The following is a 20,171-nucleotide window of genomic DNA, read 5'->3' as shown; positions in this document are numbered from 1 at the left end:
TATTAATGTAACTGACTGTTCTTTGTGAATTGCATGATGCACAGACAGCTAAAGAAATGATGAAAATCATTGATGGGATGTTTACCAAGAGGGGTTGGCCCTACTTCCTAGCCTTGAGAAGAAAATTGGACTCTAAAGTACAGAGATGGACAGAATATTAAAGAGTATATTTACCAACTTAAAGAGTTGCTTGCACAAATTGATATGGCAGGAATGCCGGTTACCTGAACAGAAGTTATGTACCTTGTTTATAAACTTGCGAGAATGGTGCATTCCACTTGTTGGGCAACTAGAACGTAAGCCTGATTTAACTTTTAAAGAAGCATGTCATGAAGTTACTATGGAAATTGTGAGAAAGGGGATGTGGAATGACCAGCCTTTGTCAGAAGTTGCTTACAAACTGACAGTGAGGGACCGCCATGTTGCACAAAGGCCCCCTTCTCCCAAATTTCGGAACAAAGACTTGAGTCACGAGGGACGAAGGGAGGGGCTGAGCAGAGTTGGAAACGGTCAATTTGAAAGGAGTCGTTTTGGCGCGCGAGCAAGGAGCCCCTCCCCCCAGATGGGATCAAGAAATTCAACAGTTGTTTGTTTTGGCTGTTCTGAAAAAGGCCACAAGGTGTCAGAATGTCCTAACAAGCGTGATTCAGGGCCAGATGGCCACCGCAAGGATAAGGATTTTTATGAATGAAAATATGATGAGAAGCCCAGACATTTCAACTACTCAATTGGGGGAGGACCCTCTGAAAGCCCATGTTTTATCCTTGATTCTGGTTCAACTGTGCACATCTCTAACCGAAGAGATTTCTTTACCACATTAGAATATGTTTTCCCATGAGAGGTCATTACAGGAAATGGAGCAAGGGTCATTGCAAGGCAAAGAGGGGGTGGTTTTTTGATTTGTCGGCTGCAAGATGGTGAGATGTGTGAATTTCCATTGAAAAATGTCTTATATATACCTGATTTTTCATGTAATGTAGTTTCTTGGAGTAAGCTTGCTGAAGAAGGTTATGAATCTCATGCAAAGGGAACTAGATGTACAATTTAATTGAATGGAAAACCTTGTATGATTACTGAACAACGCAATGGGTTACCGATTGTTCAAGAGGAACAAGATGCATTTTCAGACAAAAGCCAAGAGGATGAATTGCATGAAGTGTGTAATGATATTCCCCAAGATGAAGTTAATTTGGGGAAATGCTGTGGAAAAACAGAGTGCTCAACACTGTGGCATCAGCGCCTCGGTCATTCCAATCTTCAAGCGCTTAAGGAGATGGCAAGGGGAAACCTAACCCAAGATTTTGTTTTTAAAGACTGTGATTCTGAAACTAACTGTGTTTGTTGCATCAGGTCCAAAGCAGTGAACAGACCTTTTCCAAAGAATAGTGAAAGGAAGACCACAGCTCCACTTCAGCTCATTCATAGTGACTTATGTGGCGCTCTGCCACCAACACTGGGTAATTTCAAATATTTCCTTACCCTGATTAATGACTATTCACGTTATATTGTTGTGTATTTGCTTTCTGAGAAATCTCAGGTCTTTGACAAGCTGAGAGAGTATGCAGCCATTGTTCTACATTGTGCTACAAGTATGGATGGAAGATACAGGTTCTTCGGTCGGATTCAGGTGGGGAGTACATCTCTAAGACAATGCAACAGTTCCTGAAGGTCGAAGGCATTAAGCATCAATTGACAGTGCCATATAATCCATCTCAGAACGGTGTAGCAGAGAGATGCAACCGGACGCTAGTTGAAATGGTAAGGTGCATGCTTAAAGACGCACATCTTCCACACAGCTACTGGGGAGAGGCTGTCATGGCAGCAGCATACACCAGAAATAGATTGCCCACAAAGCCAACAGGGAGAACTCCTTATGAACTATGGCACAGACATAAGCCAAGTGTGCAGCATCTGCGTGTTTTTGGCAGCAAGGCCTATGCCCATGTTCCAAAAGAGAAACGCAGTAAACTAGATGACACTGCACATGAGGGAATTTTTGTTGGCTATTCAGCTAAAAGCAAGGGTTACAGAATAATAGACCCAACCACTAAAAGAATTTCTGTTAGTAGAGCAGTTTACTTTGATGAGAGCCAAGCCCCCCCAGCTTCAGAGGGGGCAAAGGCTGAAGTAAACAGCGAACTCAAATACCCTGGTGACATCTGCCCCAAAGAGGAAGAAGCAGAGGAGCCTGAGGAGCCTGTGGTGAACCCAGAAGAGGAAGAGGCCACAGATCTCCATCCAGAGGGGGCTGCTGAACCAGAGGTGCCTGATGAACAGGAGACCACAGAGCCTGCGATGAGGAGATCTGAATGCACAAACAGAGGTGCGTTCTCGCAAGAACTACCTCGCAAGAACGGCGGAAGAATTCAAACCAACTTGATAGAGTGAGTCAAGTTACACCGAGAGGGGGTGTTGGAAATTGGGCTCTCCCTAATGGTGTCACTTGCCTCCACACTCAAAGGGGGGGGGAACTGACCAGATAGTCAGATAGATAGATGGGAGATTGTTAGCAATTACACCTCTCCCCTCATTTTCTGCCCTTTGATGTTTAGAGCTATATTGTCAGGGATAATATCCTCTTCTCCCTCTCTTCCCTTTCACCCTTCTTCGATGCAAGTCTCATAGAGCCGGGCTCTTTGTGAGCTCAGGCCTTCCCACTCCAAAGATGAAGTTGAAGGCAGGTAACTTCTTCTATATCTAAGGAATTAGCTAGATAGATTAGGATAGGGGACCCTGAATGTCCTTTCCTATCCAAAGTGTATTTCCACAATAAATGTATTTAGTTTGAATAGAGCAAACGACTGCTCTCTATTTTCACACACGCACGCATGAGTCAGCTCCCGCTGTTTGCTAAGCTTAAGGCACTCTGCTAAATATTAGGAATATGCAACTACGCACATTCCAACAGGGCTGAGGGCGGGGGGATCCGCCTGCAGCAGAAGCTGGGAGACCCAGGAGTGGGCCGAGACCCAAAGGGCCGGGGGGCTCCGGGAGGGAGGGAGGGAAGGGGGGGTTCAGCAGTGAGGCACAAGAGAGGGTGGGGGGAGGGGGCTCCGGGCCAGGGGGCAGCAGCCGAGCGGCCCTCGGGGACCCTCGGGGTTCCGCGTAGCCTCAGCCGGCAGAGGGGCGGAGTGGCAGGACTGAGGACTGGGGGGGCGGTGGGGGGAAAGGGGGGGCTTTCCTCCAGGCCACAAAAGGGGGGAATGGGTCTCTGGGGGCAGGGCTGCCCCCAGGTGGCGAGGTGGGGGTGGAGGGGGTTGCCGCCGCCACTGATGATGGTGGGGAAGGTCCAGTTGCCCACAGGAGAAATGGCCCCAATGTGGACGGACGGACAGGTAGGTCTCCATGTGCCTGGGGAGCAGAGCTCTGTCCCCACAGAGCCTTCCACAGCCAAAGCTCTCCAGGCCCCCTTCTCTCCATGAAGAGCAGAGCGAAGGTTGTGCAACAAGGGATGCCAGAGGCTCTCCAGTCGGGAGATCGGGGCAGAGGGAAGAGTCACGGAGTCACAGAGTTGGGAGGGGGCCAGAGAGGCTGTATCTAGTCCCAGCTCCCCCTGCCCAATGCAGGACCCGCCTAGAGCATCATCCTCCCCCCCCAACCAAAAAAATCCGGGCAGCCGCCCCAGTGTCAGGAGGAGGTCCCTCCTGACACCCATTGCAAAGGAGCAGGGTGTCAAGTACTCCAGAGGCCTCTTCTTAGTCCCACAGACCCTCTTGGCCACACCGCGTTCTGCAGGGTCTCTCTGTCAGGCAGGGGTGTCAGAAGCCTCTTCATGCCAGGGCAGCCCTGGAGTGATTACAGATGGTCTTGGGACAGGAACGGGGGGGGGGCGCCCCACAGCCCCCCGGGTGTGTTCACAGGGCGGGGAGTTCCATGGCACCGGATGGCAGAGGGAGGCAGGGCTTCCGCAGAGGGCCGTGCCAGCGCTGGTCTCCGAGGTGGGTGGGGCAGGGGGTCCCTCCCGCCGCCAACCCTGCAGGCAAGAGAGCCAGAGGCCAGGCAGGCTTCATGTGCCCTGCAGAAGAGCTGGCCTCCCTGCTCCGCTCTGGACAAGGGAACAGTGGCCCTCTCTTGCTCCTGGTGCCCCAACTGGCACCGGGGGGCTTGTTGGGCATCGGTACCTGTCTCCCACCCCTTCCGGTGCCACCAGGTAGCCCCCCCTTCTTGTGGCCAACAGACCACCCAAAGGTCTCTTACCACAGAAGGGCTCAGTCCAGGCACCAGGTGGGGAGGAGGTCAGGTGCAGACAAGGTACCGTTCCTGGGTGGAGAGGGAAGGCGTGGCAGTTGTGGGCTTCTGGGCCAGGCGCGGGACTCAGCTGCAGAGGGTGGAAACAACAGAAGAGCTTCGCACGAGAGGGGGTGGCAGCCATGGTGAGAGGGAGGGCTGAGCAACCCGCCCTCTTATGCAGAGACAGGCAGCTGAGCTGACTCCTAGGTTGTCTGCACATGACGTGCAGCGTGCCCTTTGCCCCTGAGGAAGGGGTCCACTAGCCATCCCCCTTGGCATGATGGAGACCCCAGGGCCTCCAGAGCTCTGCTGCCCAGGAAGGAGAGCTGGGGGGGGGGGGTCCCAGGGGTCAGCTTGTAGCTTGGCATGGCTCAGGATCAGGGCAGAGCTGCTGCACTGGGATCTCAAAGCGCAGAAGAGGACCAGATGATGCCCAGGAGGGCCTCAGAGCAAGGCTCCCCTGTGCCCGTCATGCCTCTGTAGCCCCCAAAAGCTCATGCCACAGGGCATTTCTGAGCATGGCTCGGAGGCCTCACCGGGCTCCTGTGTGCTTCTGCTGCCCCCACGGCTGCAGAGGCCATTCCCAGCAGCCAGGCCTTCCCTCCCCCTGGCCAGACAGGCAGCTGCGGCCAGAAGCCCCTCTTCTCCACAGCTGTTGGGGGCAGCAGAGACCCTGCTGTCTTTCCTGGCAAGGGGTTCTCCTCAACCTGAGGCTGAGCCTGGCACCGCTGGCGCAGGGAGGGGGGGCTCCGTGGAAGGGAGAGCGCTGGCAAGGCTAAATGGGATGGGGCCCTTGGACTGAGAGGGGACCTGATAACCATATTCAAGTACTTGAAGGACTGTCATGTAGGGGAGGATGCCGAGTTGTTTTCTGTTGCTCAAGAAGGTTGGACCAGAACCAACGGGTTGAAATTAAACCAAAAGTTTCCGTCTAGACATTAGGAAGAATTTTCTAACACTTAGAGCAGTTCCTCAGTGGAACAGGCTTCCTCGGGAGGTGGGGAGCTCTCCTTCCCTGGAGGTTTTGAAGCAGTGGCTAGATGGCCATCTGTCAGCCATGCTGATTCTATGACCTTAGGCAGATGATGAGAGGGAGGGCTTCCTGGCCATCTTCTGGGCATGGAGTAGGGGTCACTGGGTGTGTGTGGGGGGGAGGTAGTTGTGAAATTCCTGTACTGTGCAGGTGGTTGGACTAGATGACCCTGGTGGTCCTTTCTAACGCTATGATTCTATGAAAGAAGAAGACACGGTGGGCTACCGGCATAGGTCTGTGCTAGTTAGCAAATGCCTCAGCAGGGAGCCTGGTGGGAATCAGAGGGCGCTTGGATGGAGGGCAGGTGGGCAGAAGAGAGCGGACCGCTCTGCCTGCGAGTGCGTGCAGGCAGAGGACAGGCTTCCCCTGGGCGTGCCCAGCAGAGAGGGATGTGGCAACACTCTGTGGGGCCTGACCCTCGTCCCCAGCAACTGTGTGGAATTGGAAGCCCCCGCCTGCCTGCCTACCTGGTTGCAGAGATCAGCAGCGCTCACAGTGGCCGACGGGACTGGAGCCCAACCCTGGGCGGCTGGTGCGAAGTAGGAGGCCCCTGGGGTGGAGCAGAGAAAAAGAAGGACCCCTGGCATGGGGGCTCCCTGGCCAACGTGCACAGAGAGGGCATTGTGCTCCTTCCCCTGGGAGTGGCCAAGGCAAATGGGGGGGCATTTCTGCCAGCAGCAACTGCCTTGTGTGGGCAGCAGCCTGGAGCCTGGGTACCCAGTCCCTCCCAGAGGCCAGGCAAGCCAGTAATCCTGCCCTGGGAGTCAGGTCTTGACTCTGCTCCATCATGGGGACCCCCCCCCCCCGGCCTGCCTAGCAGGAGGGAAAGATCCCGAAAGCACAGGCGGGGAGGCCGGGCCAGCAGCCCTCTGTGCTGGGAGGGAGGGGAGGGGGCGTCCAGTCCCAACCCCCTTCAAAGCCTGAGGCTGGCCTGGCCAGCTGGGGGTACACAGGGCAGGGCAGAACCTGGGCCGTCGGCACGCAGGGCCTCCGGGGTCTCCCGCCGCCACCTTGCTCTCCGATTCGAGAACCAGACCTAGTTGGCAAGAACAAGAAGACAAGCAGTCAGGGCACGGTGTTCAGCCCCCACCCGCTTGGCCCAAATTTAACACAGGACCAACCGGGCTCTTGGGGGAGAAACTTCCCAGTCTTCAAGATGTAGCCCCCACCCCCCGGTCTCCTGTAGCACCATAACTTCACACACACACAATGTTAGCCCCCCTCTGTGCATGCGATGAGACGGCCATCCTGTGCCACCACCCAACGCAGACAGATACGGATTTGCCCCAAAGACAGGTGGGCGCAGAGCCTGGCAGTGAGAAGTTTCTGGCATGGGCACCTTGGCAGCCTCAGAGAGGATGGATGCCTGTCCAGGTGACGCAGGAGCCACAGTTCAGATGCTGAATGGAATCAAGCGAGGACTCACTTGGAGGGTGGTGGGCAGGGTGTGAAAATGGAGGGGGAGGGGTTCCTCTGCAATCATGGCCAGGGCTTGGATTCTGCATGGCAGCGGGAACCCTACAGACCATGGGTAATGAACATAAGAACATAAGAAAGGCCCTGCTGGATCAGACCCAGGCCCATCAAGTCCAGCAGTCTGTTCACACAGCGGCCAACCAGGTGCCTCTGGGAAGCCCACAAACAAGACGACTGCAGCTGCACCATCCTGCCTGTGTTCCACCGCACCCAAAATAATAGGCCTGCTCCCCTGATACTAGAGAGAATAGGTACGCATCATGACTAGTATCCATTCTAACTAATAGCCATGAATACCCCTTTCCTCCATGAATATGTCCACTCCCCTCTTAAAGCCCTACAAGCTGGCAGCCATCACCACATCCTGGGGCAAGGAGTTCCACAATTTAACTATGCGTTGTGTGAAAAAATACTTCCTTTTATCTGTTTTGAATCTCTCAGCCTCCAGCTTTAGCAAATGACCCCATGTTCTAGTATTATGGGAGAGGGAGAAAAACCTCTCCCTGTCCACTCTCTCTAAACCATGCATAATTTTACAGACCTCTATCATGTCTCCCCTTAGCCGCCTTCTTTCCAAGCTAAACAGCCCTAAGCGTCCTAACCGCTCCCCATAGGACAGTTGCTCTAGTCCCCTAATCATTTTGGTTGCTCTTTTCTGCACCTTCTCAAGCTCTGTAATATCCTTTTTTAGGTGTGGTGACCACCTAAATGCCTTCATATGCCCTCATATGTGGTCCTTGAAATGGAAAATATTTTCCTGGAGGATCTTTCAGTGCAGAATCAACCAAGGTAGACTCCCCATCCCCAACCCTGAGAAACGCTTGTGGATTGTGACCATGAAAAGCCAAATGAAGCCTCCAAGATTCAAGGCAGTCTACCTCCGACTGCTAGATGTGAGGTCATGCCTTGCCTGCCCGCCTCCTGTTGGGGCATCTGGCTGGTATGCTGGAGATGGACAGGTGCTCTAGAGAGACACCTCCCCCCCCCCCGGGTCTGTGCAGCCCAGCCCATGGTTTCTGCTTCCTGCCTTGCCCACAGTTTGCCCCTTCTTCCCTGTGTTGGCACAGACCAGCTGCCCAGATTCAAGGCCCAGAAGGAACTGAGACCTGTCTCGTTCCTACCCCAGCAGAAAGACCCCTTCACTGGGTGGGAGCTTCCTTGCAGCATGCCCCCCTGCCCACAGATGTCTCTTCTGCCAGGCAGGAAGCAGAACACAGCAGTGGTCCACCCTTGGGGGGGGGGGGGTGCCCAGGACAAAAGCTTAATTGTGGACCTGGTTCTTTTCCATCCTGGATGGCCTCTGGAAACCTCCACATAGCCCTGCTGTCCCGCCACCTGCCTTTCCAGATGAGGGTTCCTTCTCCCCCCCCCCCCGCCCCACCATGTGTCTGCTGGCTGTAGGGGAGGGGGCTTCCTTGGGCCTTGTGAGGTCAGGGCTGGTGCCCTTGGGACTCCTGGCCAGGGAGAGAGCGAAGGCGGGACCTGGGTGAACTTCAGGCCCAGGCCAAAGGCTTGAAGGGTTCTTTCCCATGGCCATCGATGGCTGCACCCCAGAAGAAGTGTTTCCACTTCTGGTCCTCTGGGCTTGTGTGGGAATGTCAGTCTGAGCGATGCTCCTGCTGGGGGGGGGGCAGTTTCACTCACGCGGATGGTGGCACTGGGGAGCTGAGTCGCAGCCGAGAGTTTCTCCCGCCTTGCCTTCCCTGGGTACTGCCCTCTCTGGAATTCTGCGAAAGAGTTGGAAAGGCAGTCATCCCTCTTGCCTCCACTTCCCAGGCAACCGCCCCCCCCCCCCCGCCAGGCAGGCAGGCAGGCAGAAGCCACCGAGGAAAATCCCCGCTCAGGTTAAGAACACAGAATTGGTGGTGGTGGACAGAGCGCGCCAAGGGGTCACCGAGTCCCCAGCACTGGAAGCGAGGGCTTGGTGCAGCTGGCTAGCCCATGCTGCTGGAGGCGGGCATCTGGCATACAGCCCTAGACGGCCTCCCAGGGCCTCAAGGCGCTGGCAGACCGAGTACCGAGCATGGCAGAATCCTTCTTGATTGCATCCCGTGGCACTGAATGCCACAAGGATGAGGAGGACTCTGCAGCATGAAAAGCCGCTTCACAAGAACCTGTGGAGCGCCTGCTGGATCAGAGCAGCGGTCCCTCTAGCTGTGGGCTTCCCTGGGCTGGCCTGTTTCTCTGGCTGGTCTCAAGGAGCAGCATTCTGAGGAACGATAATTTCTGTCCATTGAGCTATTCTCTTCATCCCACTCATAGTTTTATGGGGAGAACTGGGGGGATAGAAATGCCTAAATACATAATGAAAACCCTGTCCTGCTCTCTCCCCCACTTTCCAAAGTCCTTGGCCCTTTCTGCAGCTCCCTGAGCGTGTGGGGCAGGGCCTTTTCTAGCTACCCAGGAAACCTTTCCGAGAGGGGGCAGCTGGAGCTGGAGCCTCCATTCGGAATGTGCTCCCCCCCCCCACCATCTCACAAACAATGTGCTGCTTTGGTAAGTGGAACTGCAGGAGAAGGGGGGGGGGCTGTGTACTGAAGACAGACCCCGCTGGGGTGGAAGCAAGCTGGCTCCCTCCCCTCATCACTGGCCCCAACCAGGGCCTGGCTTAAGCTTGCAACATGTCTGGCCCAACTGCCTTCTAAGACCCTGCCCACGAACTCTGGCCTTCTGCCCTGAACTCGCACTCCGGCCTTTTATGCACAGGTTGTTTCTGTAGGAATCACACACACACCCCGACTACTTTGGGGCTTCGTTTTCATTATGCACATCTTATCCAACCTTTAGAAGTCACTTTGCTCTCTCCCTGCATTTTCTGGGTGCTGTTTCTGGCAGCATCCAGAAAACTTGGGGGAAACACGGGGAGAGAGCGAAGTGACTTCTAAAGGTTGGAAAAGATGTGCATAATGAAAACGAAGCCCCAAAGTAGTCGGGGGGGTGCATAAAAGGCCCCCCTGTGCATAAAAGGCCCCCCTGTCTTGGGCCTGCGGGACACTCAGCCCTGCCGAACTGCCGGCACTCACCTTCTTCCAAGGCTTCCCGTTGCTGCTTAGAAAAGGCCCTTCTGTTCCTGCTTCTCTGCCCCCCGGCTCCCTCCGGCAGGCCCTGGGCAGGTGGGGGCTCTGGGGCCTTTGAGAAGCCCGTGGAATGCCCCCTCCTCAGCAAGGGGAGACCTAAAGAAAGGAAGTTACAAACATTTGTAAGCCATCCCCCCAAAAAAAAACCCAATTGGGACCCCAGGCAAGTGACATTTATAAAAACTATATAATCCCACATAGGAAATACATAACAAAAACAGAAAAGCAAAACAAAAACCCAGGCCATTTCCCAAGAAAGGTCCCCTTTTGTATTGCCTCTGAAACATTGAATGTGTGTGTGTGTGTGTGTGTGTGGTGGGGAGGGGCTCAGTTCTTCTGGGATGTCTTGGAGCAAGTTCAGCTGGGGAACAAGACCAGGAGAGGTTGGCTGATGACCACCCGCCTTTGTGCGTGTGTATCGGGGAGGAAAGAGCCAGAAGTGGTCCCGTGCTGGGTGGGCTTGCCACAAGGGCTCAGACCAGGAGGGGAAGCAAACAGAGCACTGGGGGAGGAGGGGGGAGGAAAGAGGGCCCCTACAGACCTTGGCACAGATAGCGGAGGCCATCGGGCCCAACTGACCAAAAGAACCTTTGGAATTTCCCTTGGCGTCTCATCCTAAGCACATCAGTTGCAATCCACGTAGCTCTATCCTGCATGGCTCTTGTCCCAGCTAAAAGACCGGGGGGGGGGGAGAGTTCTTGGGCCAAGAGCAAGACCTCCTCACAAAGAAGCCCACGTTCCTCCTACAAGGATATCGGACAGCGATGTTGTTATATATTATTTTGATTGAAAAGCAGAATAATGTCAGATCACGTCTGTTATGAAAGGGTAAAACGCGTCCATAGAGTAAGGCAGGCTCAGCCCTGGGGTGGGTGCATGGCACCCTAAAGCTCCATCCCAGGAAGGGGAGGGACTGGAACATGGTGACCGATGGGGCAAAGAGCAGCCCTGACTCCTGGGCCCGTCTCACCATTTGGCCCAACCCTCACAGGGACTGTGATGGATCGTTGCTCATTTCCCCCCTCCCCCGCATCTTAGCATCCACTATACAGACTTTTGAAGCAATTGGTCCAGAGCAGACTTGGAGGGAATCTTTGAGCCTGCAGCCCTGATTTCTGATTGGGTGGGAAAGGAAACTCCCAGGTGGTGGGAAATCTATAAAACCGTTACCCTGGGTTGGCGCTTGGTGTCAAGACTCTGATATCATGGCCAGGCCCTGGCAGGCTATACCAAGATGCTCCATCTCAAACCCATTGTTAGGAAGAGCAATGCTGAGTCTCTTTTGTGAATACAGGCTTAGCTAGCAATGTACCTTTGGATTCTGCTAGTTCTGAATAGGAGAGCTGCTGGATGGAGGGAGAGAGCCCCTCCCCACCAAGAGAGCCAAGATCAAAGTATAAAAGGTATGTTTTGGGGGGAACTCTCTCATTGGTGACAACATATCTGTTGGCTTAATAATGCCAGGTAAAGGAGGGCTGCAAAATAAAATGTTTGAAACAGCCTGATCCTCTTGGTTCTTGGCAAAACTTAGCTTAGTGCAGCTGAGGACCAAGAGGGCAGCTGTGACAGCTTCCACATGGGTGGTTTCATAGAATAGAATCATAGGATCATAGAGTTGGAAGGGACCACCAGGGTCATCTAGTCCAACCCTCTGCACAGTGCAGGAAATTCACAAGTGCCTTTCCCCCCACACTCCCAGTGATCCCTACTCCATACCCAGAAGATGCCCCCCCCCCCAAAAAAATCCTCCAGGATCCCTGGCCAATCTGCCCCAGCTTGGATGCTAATGGGAAGCAGTTTTTTTTTCTTCCCAATGGGATTGTTGCAGAAATACAAGGTAAAAGGAAAATCTTTGCAATTAGACTTTTAAAAAATAATAAAGTTGGGAATTCAGAGCATCTGGCAGACAGATTCTTATATGACAATGCTGTGATAATACATCAACAGCTGGTTTTTAAAAAAATGAGAAAGCCCAGTAGTGGGAGGTGGGGAGATAAAGTCTTTAAAGTTTGGCTGAAACACTAGACAAGTTTATCCATCTGCAGGTGATGCAAATAATTCCTGGATGCTGACTGTTTGGCTGAGTCGGCATTCAAGGGCTGCTCAAAAGGGAGTTCCCTCATCTGTGAGAACCCTGCTAGGTAGACTCTGGGATGACAGGACTCCTCACTTATCTACGCAAGCATTTCCCACTTTGCATTGTGAATGTTGGACTTAACGCTCTGTGAATACTCAGAGGTTAAGATCAACTTCCCAATCAAAGGAAAGAGCTAGTTTTGGGGCAATAAAGCTATAGGTATGATATGGAAAGCCGGCCTTCCAGCCTGAAAGTGACCAGGGGTTAAAGTTGCTTCCCTTCCTTCCCTGGTGACTTTACAGGGAGTGGTGGCGGTTTTGAGGTTTTGTGGGCAGAAGGCAGGGCATTTCTTAGAGGGGGCAGCCTTTCTTGATTTGGGGCAGAGACATGCTGGAGCCTTTGTGGGGATTCTGAAGGAGACACACCTGGGGCAGGTGTTCTGCAGAGAGGAGCCCAGCATGAACCATCAGCTTGGAAATGGCTTGAAGCTGGCAGACCTCCTCTTGAACATGACACACATATCATCCTTTGCCACACAATGCACAACTCCACTAATTACTTTAAGAAGGACTTTGAAACAATACAGACCCTCTCTTTGACAGGAAACTCTGTAGTGCAACTCAAGAGGAAGACATTATCTCCTGCACATTTCTGATCCTATTCGTTTATAGAGTGGGAGGGGACAAGGGAGGAAGTCACTTGTCACAGATGCGGCTTGTGATGCCATCCGGAGCACACTTTCCATGTGGAGTAGGCCTAAGCAGGATTCTTCGCAGACCTGCCGCGAATGGCTCTCTTGGCCTCCTGGTAACCCAGCGGGTTCCATCCAGCATCACCCACTCATCAGCTTCGTTATCCTGCTGTGAACTTGGAGGAGTTCTTTTTGGCCTTGCCAAGTAAAACCAAGTAGCCCAATCTGATAACAAGCAATAAGCCCAAGACCTGAGACACGTAGGCTGATCTGGACCCGATCCAAAACAGCATTCACGGTCCTAATTATGATGCTGCCTGCTGCAGAAGATGGAGGTGCAGTCCCCCTTTGCAGGGAAGGGTTAGGGTTTGGATCGAGACCCCAGGGTGGTACCTGATGGGAGTGCTTGCCTAGCAGGCATTACCTGATGCCAGAGGCTCAGCCAGGGTAGCAGACGGGTCTGGGAAAGCCGAGTCCCTCTGCAGTCTCCGCAGGATGCGGTTGATGGATGACACCTGAGGAGGCAAGAGCAGGTTGGGAGAGACAGAGACAAGGCTGGTTTAATGAAGGCAGCAGACCTAAGCAGAAGACTGTGCTACCAGGCCCAGTGAACTGAGGACCGCACTCCAGAGGCAAAAGTACCCTTGCAACACTCCAGAATATTTGGAAATAATGGATGGAGACATGCCAGAGTTGCATTGGCCACCCTCAGTCCAGGGCTAAGGGTCCCAGCTCTTGGGCCTGGCTTGAACACATGAACACATGAAGCTGCCTTCTTCTGAATCAGACCCTTGGTCCATCAAAGTCAGTACTGTCTGCTTAGACCAGCAGCGGTTCTCCAGGGTCTCAGGCAGAGGTCTTTCCCATCACCTACTTGCCTCGTCCCTTTAACTGGAGATGCCAGGGATTGAACCTGGGACCTTCTGCATGCCAGCAGATGCTCTACCACTGAGCCACAGCCCCTCTTCTTAAAAGGAACGGGTTGGAGAGCCCCGGTTCTAGGGCAGAAGCCAGCCAGCCCATGAGCAAGTGGAAGGAGCTCTCCTGCCTCTTTTCTTCCCTTGGAGGAGAGGAGCAAGCAGCCTCCCCTTGCCTGGCCCCACCCCAGAACGCCTGCTGCAGCCTTCTCCAGGTTTCTGCTCTTGGGTGCTGAGAAGTCCTGAGGGGCAGAAGTAGGAGTGAGTTCCTGTCACTCCAGGGGGGCAGGGAGCCCAGGGAGCAGCAAACTAGCCGGCTGCCCCAGAGGGAAGGTCCCTGGTGACGCCTTTCCTTGAGCTTTGTAGATTTTAGAAATTCTAGTTGCCTGCAGGAACAGGAAGCTGCACATCTGCATGGAGCTGTTGTATTTCTGGCTGCCACCAAGGAAATCTGGGTATCATGACATTGGAGGTTTGGCAACTCCACAGAACATTGCCTGGCAGACCAAAGGTGCTCATAGCCAGTGCATCCGGAGGGTTTTGTGGCTGCCTGGGCCCCCTTTTCTTGGCTGTACTGACCCGACATCCAGACTAGGGACACCACCAAGTCAATATGCCATAATGGTATCTCATCAGCTGGAATAAGCTCCAAGATGGAATAACAGTAAGCACTGCTAACTTATTAACTAATTTGTGTGTGTTTGTGTATGTTAAGTGCCGTCAAGTTGCTTCTGACTCATGGCGACCCTATGAATGAAAGTCCTCCAAAATGTCCTATCTTTGACAGCCTTGCTCAGATCTTGCAAACTCATTGCTCATTTAAGAAACTTAAAATAATTGTTTTTCTGAAATATTTTCTGGGGTTTTTTGTAGTCCAGTTAATGATGAATGGTATTGTATTCCAACAGATGTTACTAATAATATATTACACTGCCCTGACTTTTTGGACTTCTTTTTGAAAATGCTTGGGGGGGGGGGTTATTTTCCAAATGAGCTCGGCTGCTGATGGGCAGCTCTTCCCCCCCCCCCCAGCCTTGCCTTTTGCTTGCAGCACAAACTGATCGGGAGGCTCCTTTGAGAAGAACGTTCAGGTTTCAAGGTTGCAAAGGCCAGTCAGGGGACTTGGACCCCGGGCCCCTCCCCAGGCCCCTCCCCCTCCCGTTCTGTGTCTCCACGATGATCCCCGTCTCCTCTGCCACAGGCTGTTACTGGGCTGGGCCTGTCGTCAGTTCACACACCGGCAAAGGCCTACCAGAAAGGAAGAAAGGTGCAGAATCCGAGCAGATGGTTGGCAGGATGAGACTCCTGTGACTGACACATACCGGGGGGATGGCCTGGCCCCGTCCTGGCCCCAGAACCACATGCGTCTCCTGATACTGAGTTGGTCCATCGGTCTATCAAGATCAGTCTTTTCTACTCTATCAGTGTCTCCCCAGGAGAGGTCTTTCGCGTCCCATCCGGCCTGGTCCTTTTAACTGGGGATTGAACCTGGGACCTTCTTCGCAAAGGGGATGCTCTGCCACTGAACCGCCGCCCGTATCCCTCGGTGCCCACAGTCCAACCAGAGGCCCATCCGAGCAAGCACTTAACCACTCACACTGGGCATTCTGTTGGTAACGCAGACTCCCTCTGCACTCAATTGCCTCCTGATCTCCCAGGCAAAGATGGAAGGCTGCTCTTGCTTCAGCTGGGCAATCCGGGCCACCACCTGTGGGGTGGATGTGCGAGGCCGGCTGCCTCCCATGGCCTTTGGCTGGATCACTCCACTCTGGTAGTAGCGGGTGAGAATCTTGCTGACACACCCGTTGGAAACCTGGGGGGGGGAGGGAGGGAGGGAGGGAGGGAGGGAGGGAGAGAGAGAGAGAGAGAGAGAGAGAGAGAGAGAGAGAGAGAGAGAGAGAGAGAGAGAGAGAGAGAGAGAGAGAGAGAGATTGAGTTTGTTTGTGGAGAGATGGAACGGAGCCATGGGGCTGGACACTGAGAAGATGGATCTCCTGGCTCACTCAGCCAAAGACCCCCACGAGGGCTTCCCTCCAGTGATCCTCCAACTGTGCCCCTGACCCAGACTCCTCATGCGGGCTTCTCTTTGGCCTGGGTGCTTCAAGTCTCCCCCCACCCCCATCCTTCAACCCTCACTCTGTTTTCTTCCCACCCTTCTCCTGGAAGGTGCAATGGATACCCTTCTCCCAGCCTCCCTTCTTCCAGGTCACTGTTACCTTCAGGTGGCGAGAAATGTCCGAGGCCCGCAGCCCACGGGAGGCCAGCTCAACCATTTTCTTCCTGGTGAAGATGGGCAGGGGGCAGCCATTCACAAACAGCCCCCCCAGCTGGTTCACCCCGGTGGCCCCTGCAAACAGCCCAAGAGGACAGATCATGCAGAACAAGCAAGGAATTAGAATCCTCTCAGGAGCCCTCGGGAGATGGGTGCAAGAGTCTGGGGGCCGCAGCCACACTGTCCTGGCAACGCAGGCCATGATCCTAGGCAGACAGTTGAAATAACGGAAGACCTTCCACTACACGCTTAATGCAAAAAGCAAAGCACACACTGGCTCTTCACCACATCCAGTCATCTCCATTTTATAAAGGGTGCAGAGAAATGCCCTCCACCCAAGAATTCACCCAAATATTTCAGTCACTGGGACTACACTCTGTCTATGAGCAGGAACCCTGCTGCAAACTAGTAGCTGGCCAAAAAAGGAGGGGGTTGAGGGAAGACACCACCGAGCACTTGGCCATGCTGACGATTCTAGCTGGAGCAGGACAAGGGTTGACCGCCCCACACCCTGCTGGGAAGGGGGCACCCAGGGACAGAGAGGGAAACAGCCCGATGGCTAGAAAGCAAGAAGGGACAAGAAGGGAGAGGAAGGCCATCCCACAGGGGTGGGGTGGGGTGGGAGAAAGTCAGAGGCTATTTAAATTCAGTCTTCGGCAGGATGGGGGTGGACACTGGGCCAGCTACGGCCAGGATTCCCTCCATGTTCAAGTGATAGACATGGAGTGCCTGGTGGTCAAACTCTCTGGCACCTTTCAAAAGCAGTGAGGGGGGGCTGGGTGAGCAGGGGTGTCCAAGTAAAGCAAATTACAAAAGGACCAGCAGATGTAACAATTTAAAAAAAAAGGTGTATTGGGGAACATATAGGAATGCAGCACATTCCTATATATTCCCCAATACATTAGCCCACGCAAGAGTGTCTGTAGAGCATTTGTGATAATACAAATTCACAAATGCACCATGTAATACCTCATGTAATACTCATCAATACCACTGCCAACAATCAATCAGGACATTGGCATTGATCAGCCATATATTGAATCATATACCCCAAAGCAACACTTGTATGCCAGCATACGGAATGCCAGCAGCCGTCTGCTTCAAAAGATTCTGCATCTGTGAAAAGTTGATGATAGAAGTCTGTGTTCAAGCTTCAAATCATGCTGGATTCATATGATTTCCTTGTTCAAATGAAGACTGGATTGCTTCATATTTTATTGTGTTCAAGCCCAAAATGAAAAGGGTGTGAAAAAACTAATCTGCAGTCTTCTAAAAGGCAGAAACTGCACAGGCTCCGTGTGTGTGTGTGTGTGTGTGTGTGTAAAGGGCCACCAAGTTGCAATTGACTTATGGTTACCCCAGGCGGGGTTTTCAAGGCAAGAGATGTTCAGAGGTGATTGGCCATGGCTTGCCTCTGCCTAGCAACCCCAGGATTCCTTGGTGGTCTGCCAGCTGACCCTACTTAGCTTCCAAGATCTGATGAGATTGGGCTAGCCGGGGCCCTCCTGGTCAGGGCAAAAGATATACACAGAGGGTTTTGCCATTGCCTGCCTCTGTGTAGCATCCTTGGAGTTCCTTGGCGGTCTCCCTTGCAAGTTCTAGGGCCAACCCTGCTTAAGCTTGGGAGGCATATCTGCGGCTCTTGACGCTCCTCTGAGCCGGGGAAGGGACAGCCTGAAGAGAGGAGGGCTCAGGTGTCCACCCCCCCCCCCCACAATTCTCCAATGCCTTGGGGAAGGATGTGTCTGTGTGTGGGAGCAACAATGGTGTGGTGTTGTGAGCTGGTGTGTGTTTGGCTTCCTGGCCTGTTCTGTTGCCAGCCAGTGCTAGCTGTACACCATCGCCCATGGCTCTGGACAGATCCTCTTGCCTGAAATTGGTCATGCTGTGTGGCTTCCCACATTTGACTTTGGTTCTGTTTGTCTGTCGGCTTCTCAGCCCTGGAGGAAGAGTGGTGTTTCCCCCCACAGGAGACAACAGAGCCAAGGCTGCCTGTGGACACCTTCCTCAGGGATCCATAAAGTCCTTTGTCTAACTCCCTAGAAATTTGGGCTGTCTTTAGTAGAGAGGGAGAACTGGGTTCTCTGGAATTTTGGTGCAGCTTGCTTAAACAGCTGCCCCAGAACCCCAAATTGGTTCCTCCATAAGAAATAATAGTCCCCAAATTCCAGAATCTGAAAAAAAGAACTTGAACTGGAAACTTTAACTGGTAGCAACATTCCAGACATTCTGGGATTCAGAAAAGTATACCATTCCTGAGATCCCAAAATGTAATTAATATGGTTTTTTTTAAGTACACACTGCTACCATCTGTGTCCCCTTGTAGGGGACAGCCCACAGAGATTGGGGATGCATGATTTTGTGGGGCCAAAGTTTCTTTTGTGGGGCAGCCACCCCAAGCACCTTAATCTTCACTTTGTCCTTGGGGCACCCTGTTTTGGAGCCATTAGGACCAAAGCTAGGCTTTTGGTTAGGAAGCAGCCCATGTCCCCTCATAGGGCACAATCCCCAGAGAAGGAGGGTGTGTGGTCTGTGGTGGTCCCAAGCGTGTTTGGGGTGCAGAAGGGATGCAGATGCCACAGTTCCTAATTCAGTACATCTTACGTGTACAGTAGGACTGCCAGGCTTTGTGCCAGGGAACAGTCTAGGTCCCCTTGCAGGAAACTATTTAGGGTGGATTATTTACCTTAACCTGGCTAGCCCAGGCTAACCCCATCTTGTCAGATCTCAGAAGCTAAGCAAGGTAGGCCCTGGTTAGTATTCAGAGGGGAGGCCACCAAGGAATACCAGGGTCTCTACACAGAGGCAGCCAATGACAAACCATTTCCGAACATCTCTGGGCTTGAACACTCTTTGGGGTCACCATAAGTCAGCTACAATTTGTAAAACAAACAAACCCAAACCTCCTTAATTTATGGAACAGTACCCCCTCTTCCAAATTTGAAGGTCAGAAGAGCCCTGCTGGAGCAGACCAGTGAGTGTCCATCTAGTCCAGTGTCCCATCTCATTTCATTCTGAGTTTTCAAGACATCAACTCCAAGACCAGACTTTGAACCGGGGAACAGCCCAAGCTCCCTTGCAGGGCGGAGCCCCTCCATGGATCTGGGGGATGTATCATTTGGGGCAGTCTAGTCTTATTTTGATGTGCTGCAGGCCTTTCAAAGCACCGGTATTTGTGGCTGAATTCAGAAACAGGGATCTGGAAACCAACTTCAGCCTCCCAAAGAAGAGCAAGGAGGGGAAGAGGGCAGTCAACACCTGGGGGTGGGGTGGGGGGAGAAGAGAGCAAGCGGAGGGACCAGTCGGGAGAGTCCTGCTCCTTGGCCTGGCTGGCTGCAAATGACCCCGCAAGGGGACCCCGGACACGGCTCACCTTGGGGCTGCATCGCCTGGAGAATCGTCCGGGGCAGCTGCTCCGTGGCCTCAGGGAGCCTGCCCGCCTGCCTGCCTGCCTGAAGGAGAGACAGGCTGGTTGGGGGGAGCTGGCAGGTCACCACGGAACCAGTCCGGCTTTCGAGTCTGCACCGGAGGCGCCAGTCTGCCCAGCGTCCTCCGGGGGAGGGGGAGGCCATGGGGCAGGGATTCCGGCGAGGCCGGCGTCCGGAGGGGCTTGTCTGGCCAGAACAGAGGCGGCTCACTCCCGTGCCCGTCCTGGGCACGCCGGGCAGAGCAGAAGAGAAGAGCTGCGGCGCCTGGCATGACCGGACGGCCAGGCGGCCTTGCCCCAGCCCCACATCTACAGGAGGCATCGAGCACCGCCGGTGACCCGACGTTTTGGCGGGGGGCAGGGAGGGCACCAGGGATGTCCTGGCAGCCGGCGGTGGGCTGCCCCCTCCCTCGCGGGGGGCCTCCAGGCTGGCCACCGGTCTTCAGTCACCACTGAAGCCAGTCCGTTTCCTAAAGAGCCGTCGGGGAGGGGGGCGCTGGGCTGAGCCCCCTGGAAAGGCAGGAGGGGGTGGGAGCTGGGCAGAGACCTTCCTTCGCCCTCCTGTCGGGGCCCCCGCCGGCCCCGGCCCAAAGGCTCCTGGCCGCAGGCGGGCGGGCGGGCGGGCGGGGCGGCGGCGTTTCAGCACCGGGGCGGCTGGACAGCGCCGGCAGGGCTGGGCCGGGCTGGGCTGGGCTGCGCTGGGCTTCGGGGCCCTTCCATCCGCCCGCACTGCGGCGCCGAGGGGCAGCCGCCGGCAGGCCGGCCCGCTCTGGGGGGCGGGAGGCCGGGCAGGGTTGGCCTCTCCTGCCCCCAGCGCCCCCCTCCAGCTCCCCCCGCCCGCCTCCAAGCTGCGCCCCATCGCCCCGCTCAGCCCCGAAGCCCGCTTGGCGGAAAGTCCCACCTGGCAGGGGCGCCGGTCCTCCTTCTCCTTCCCCGGGGCCGGCGCCTGGCCTTGCTCCGAGGCGGGAGGG

General features: G+C 54.3%; 1 protein-coding gene across 1 annotated transcript; it reads right to left on the bottom strand.

The window, feature by feature from the left end:
• Positions 1-3,854: 3,854 nt before the first annotated feature.
• Positions 3,855-19,522, bottom strand: PAX4 (paired box 4). Its single transcript, XM_056846676.1, has 10 exons — positions 19,147-19,522; positions 15,718-15,848; positions 15,099-15,314; positions 13,009-13,099; positions 9,763-9,912; positions 8,384-8,466; positions 6,230-6,299; positions 5,731-5,813; positions 4,198-4,318; positions 3,855-3,973 (listed from the first exon to the last, which is right to left on the bottom strand). The coding sequence occupies exons 1-10, from the start codon at positions 19,520-19,522 to the stop codon at positions 3,855-3,857; spliced, it is 1,440 nt and encodes a 479-aa protein (XP_056702654.1).
• Between the last annotated feature and the right edge of the window lie 649 nt (positions 19,523-20,171).

Source organism: Euleptes europaea, chromosome 3 (genome assembly GCF_029931775.1).
Source record: "Euleptes europaea isolate rEulEur1 chromosome 3, rEulEur1.hap1, whole genome shotgun sequence".
NCBI lineage: Eukaryota > Metazoa > Chordata > Lepidosauria > Squamata > Sphaerodactylidae > Euleptes > Euleptes europaea.
Note: the sequence above shows the minus strand (reverse complement) of the source record. Positions and strands in the feature narration are given on the sequence as shown.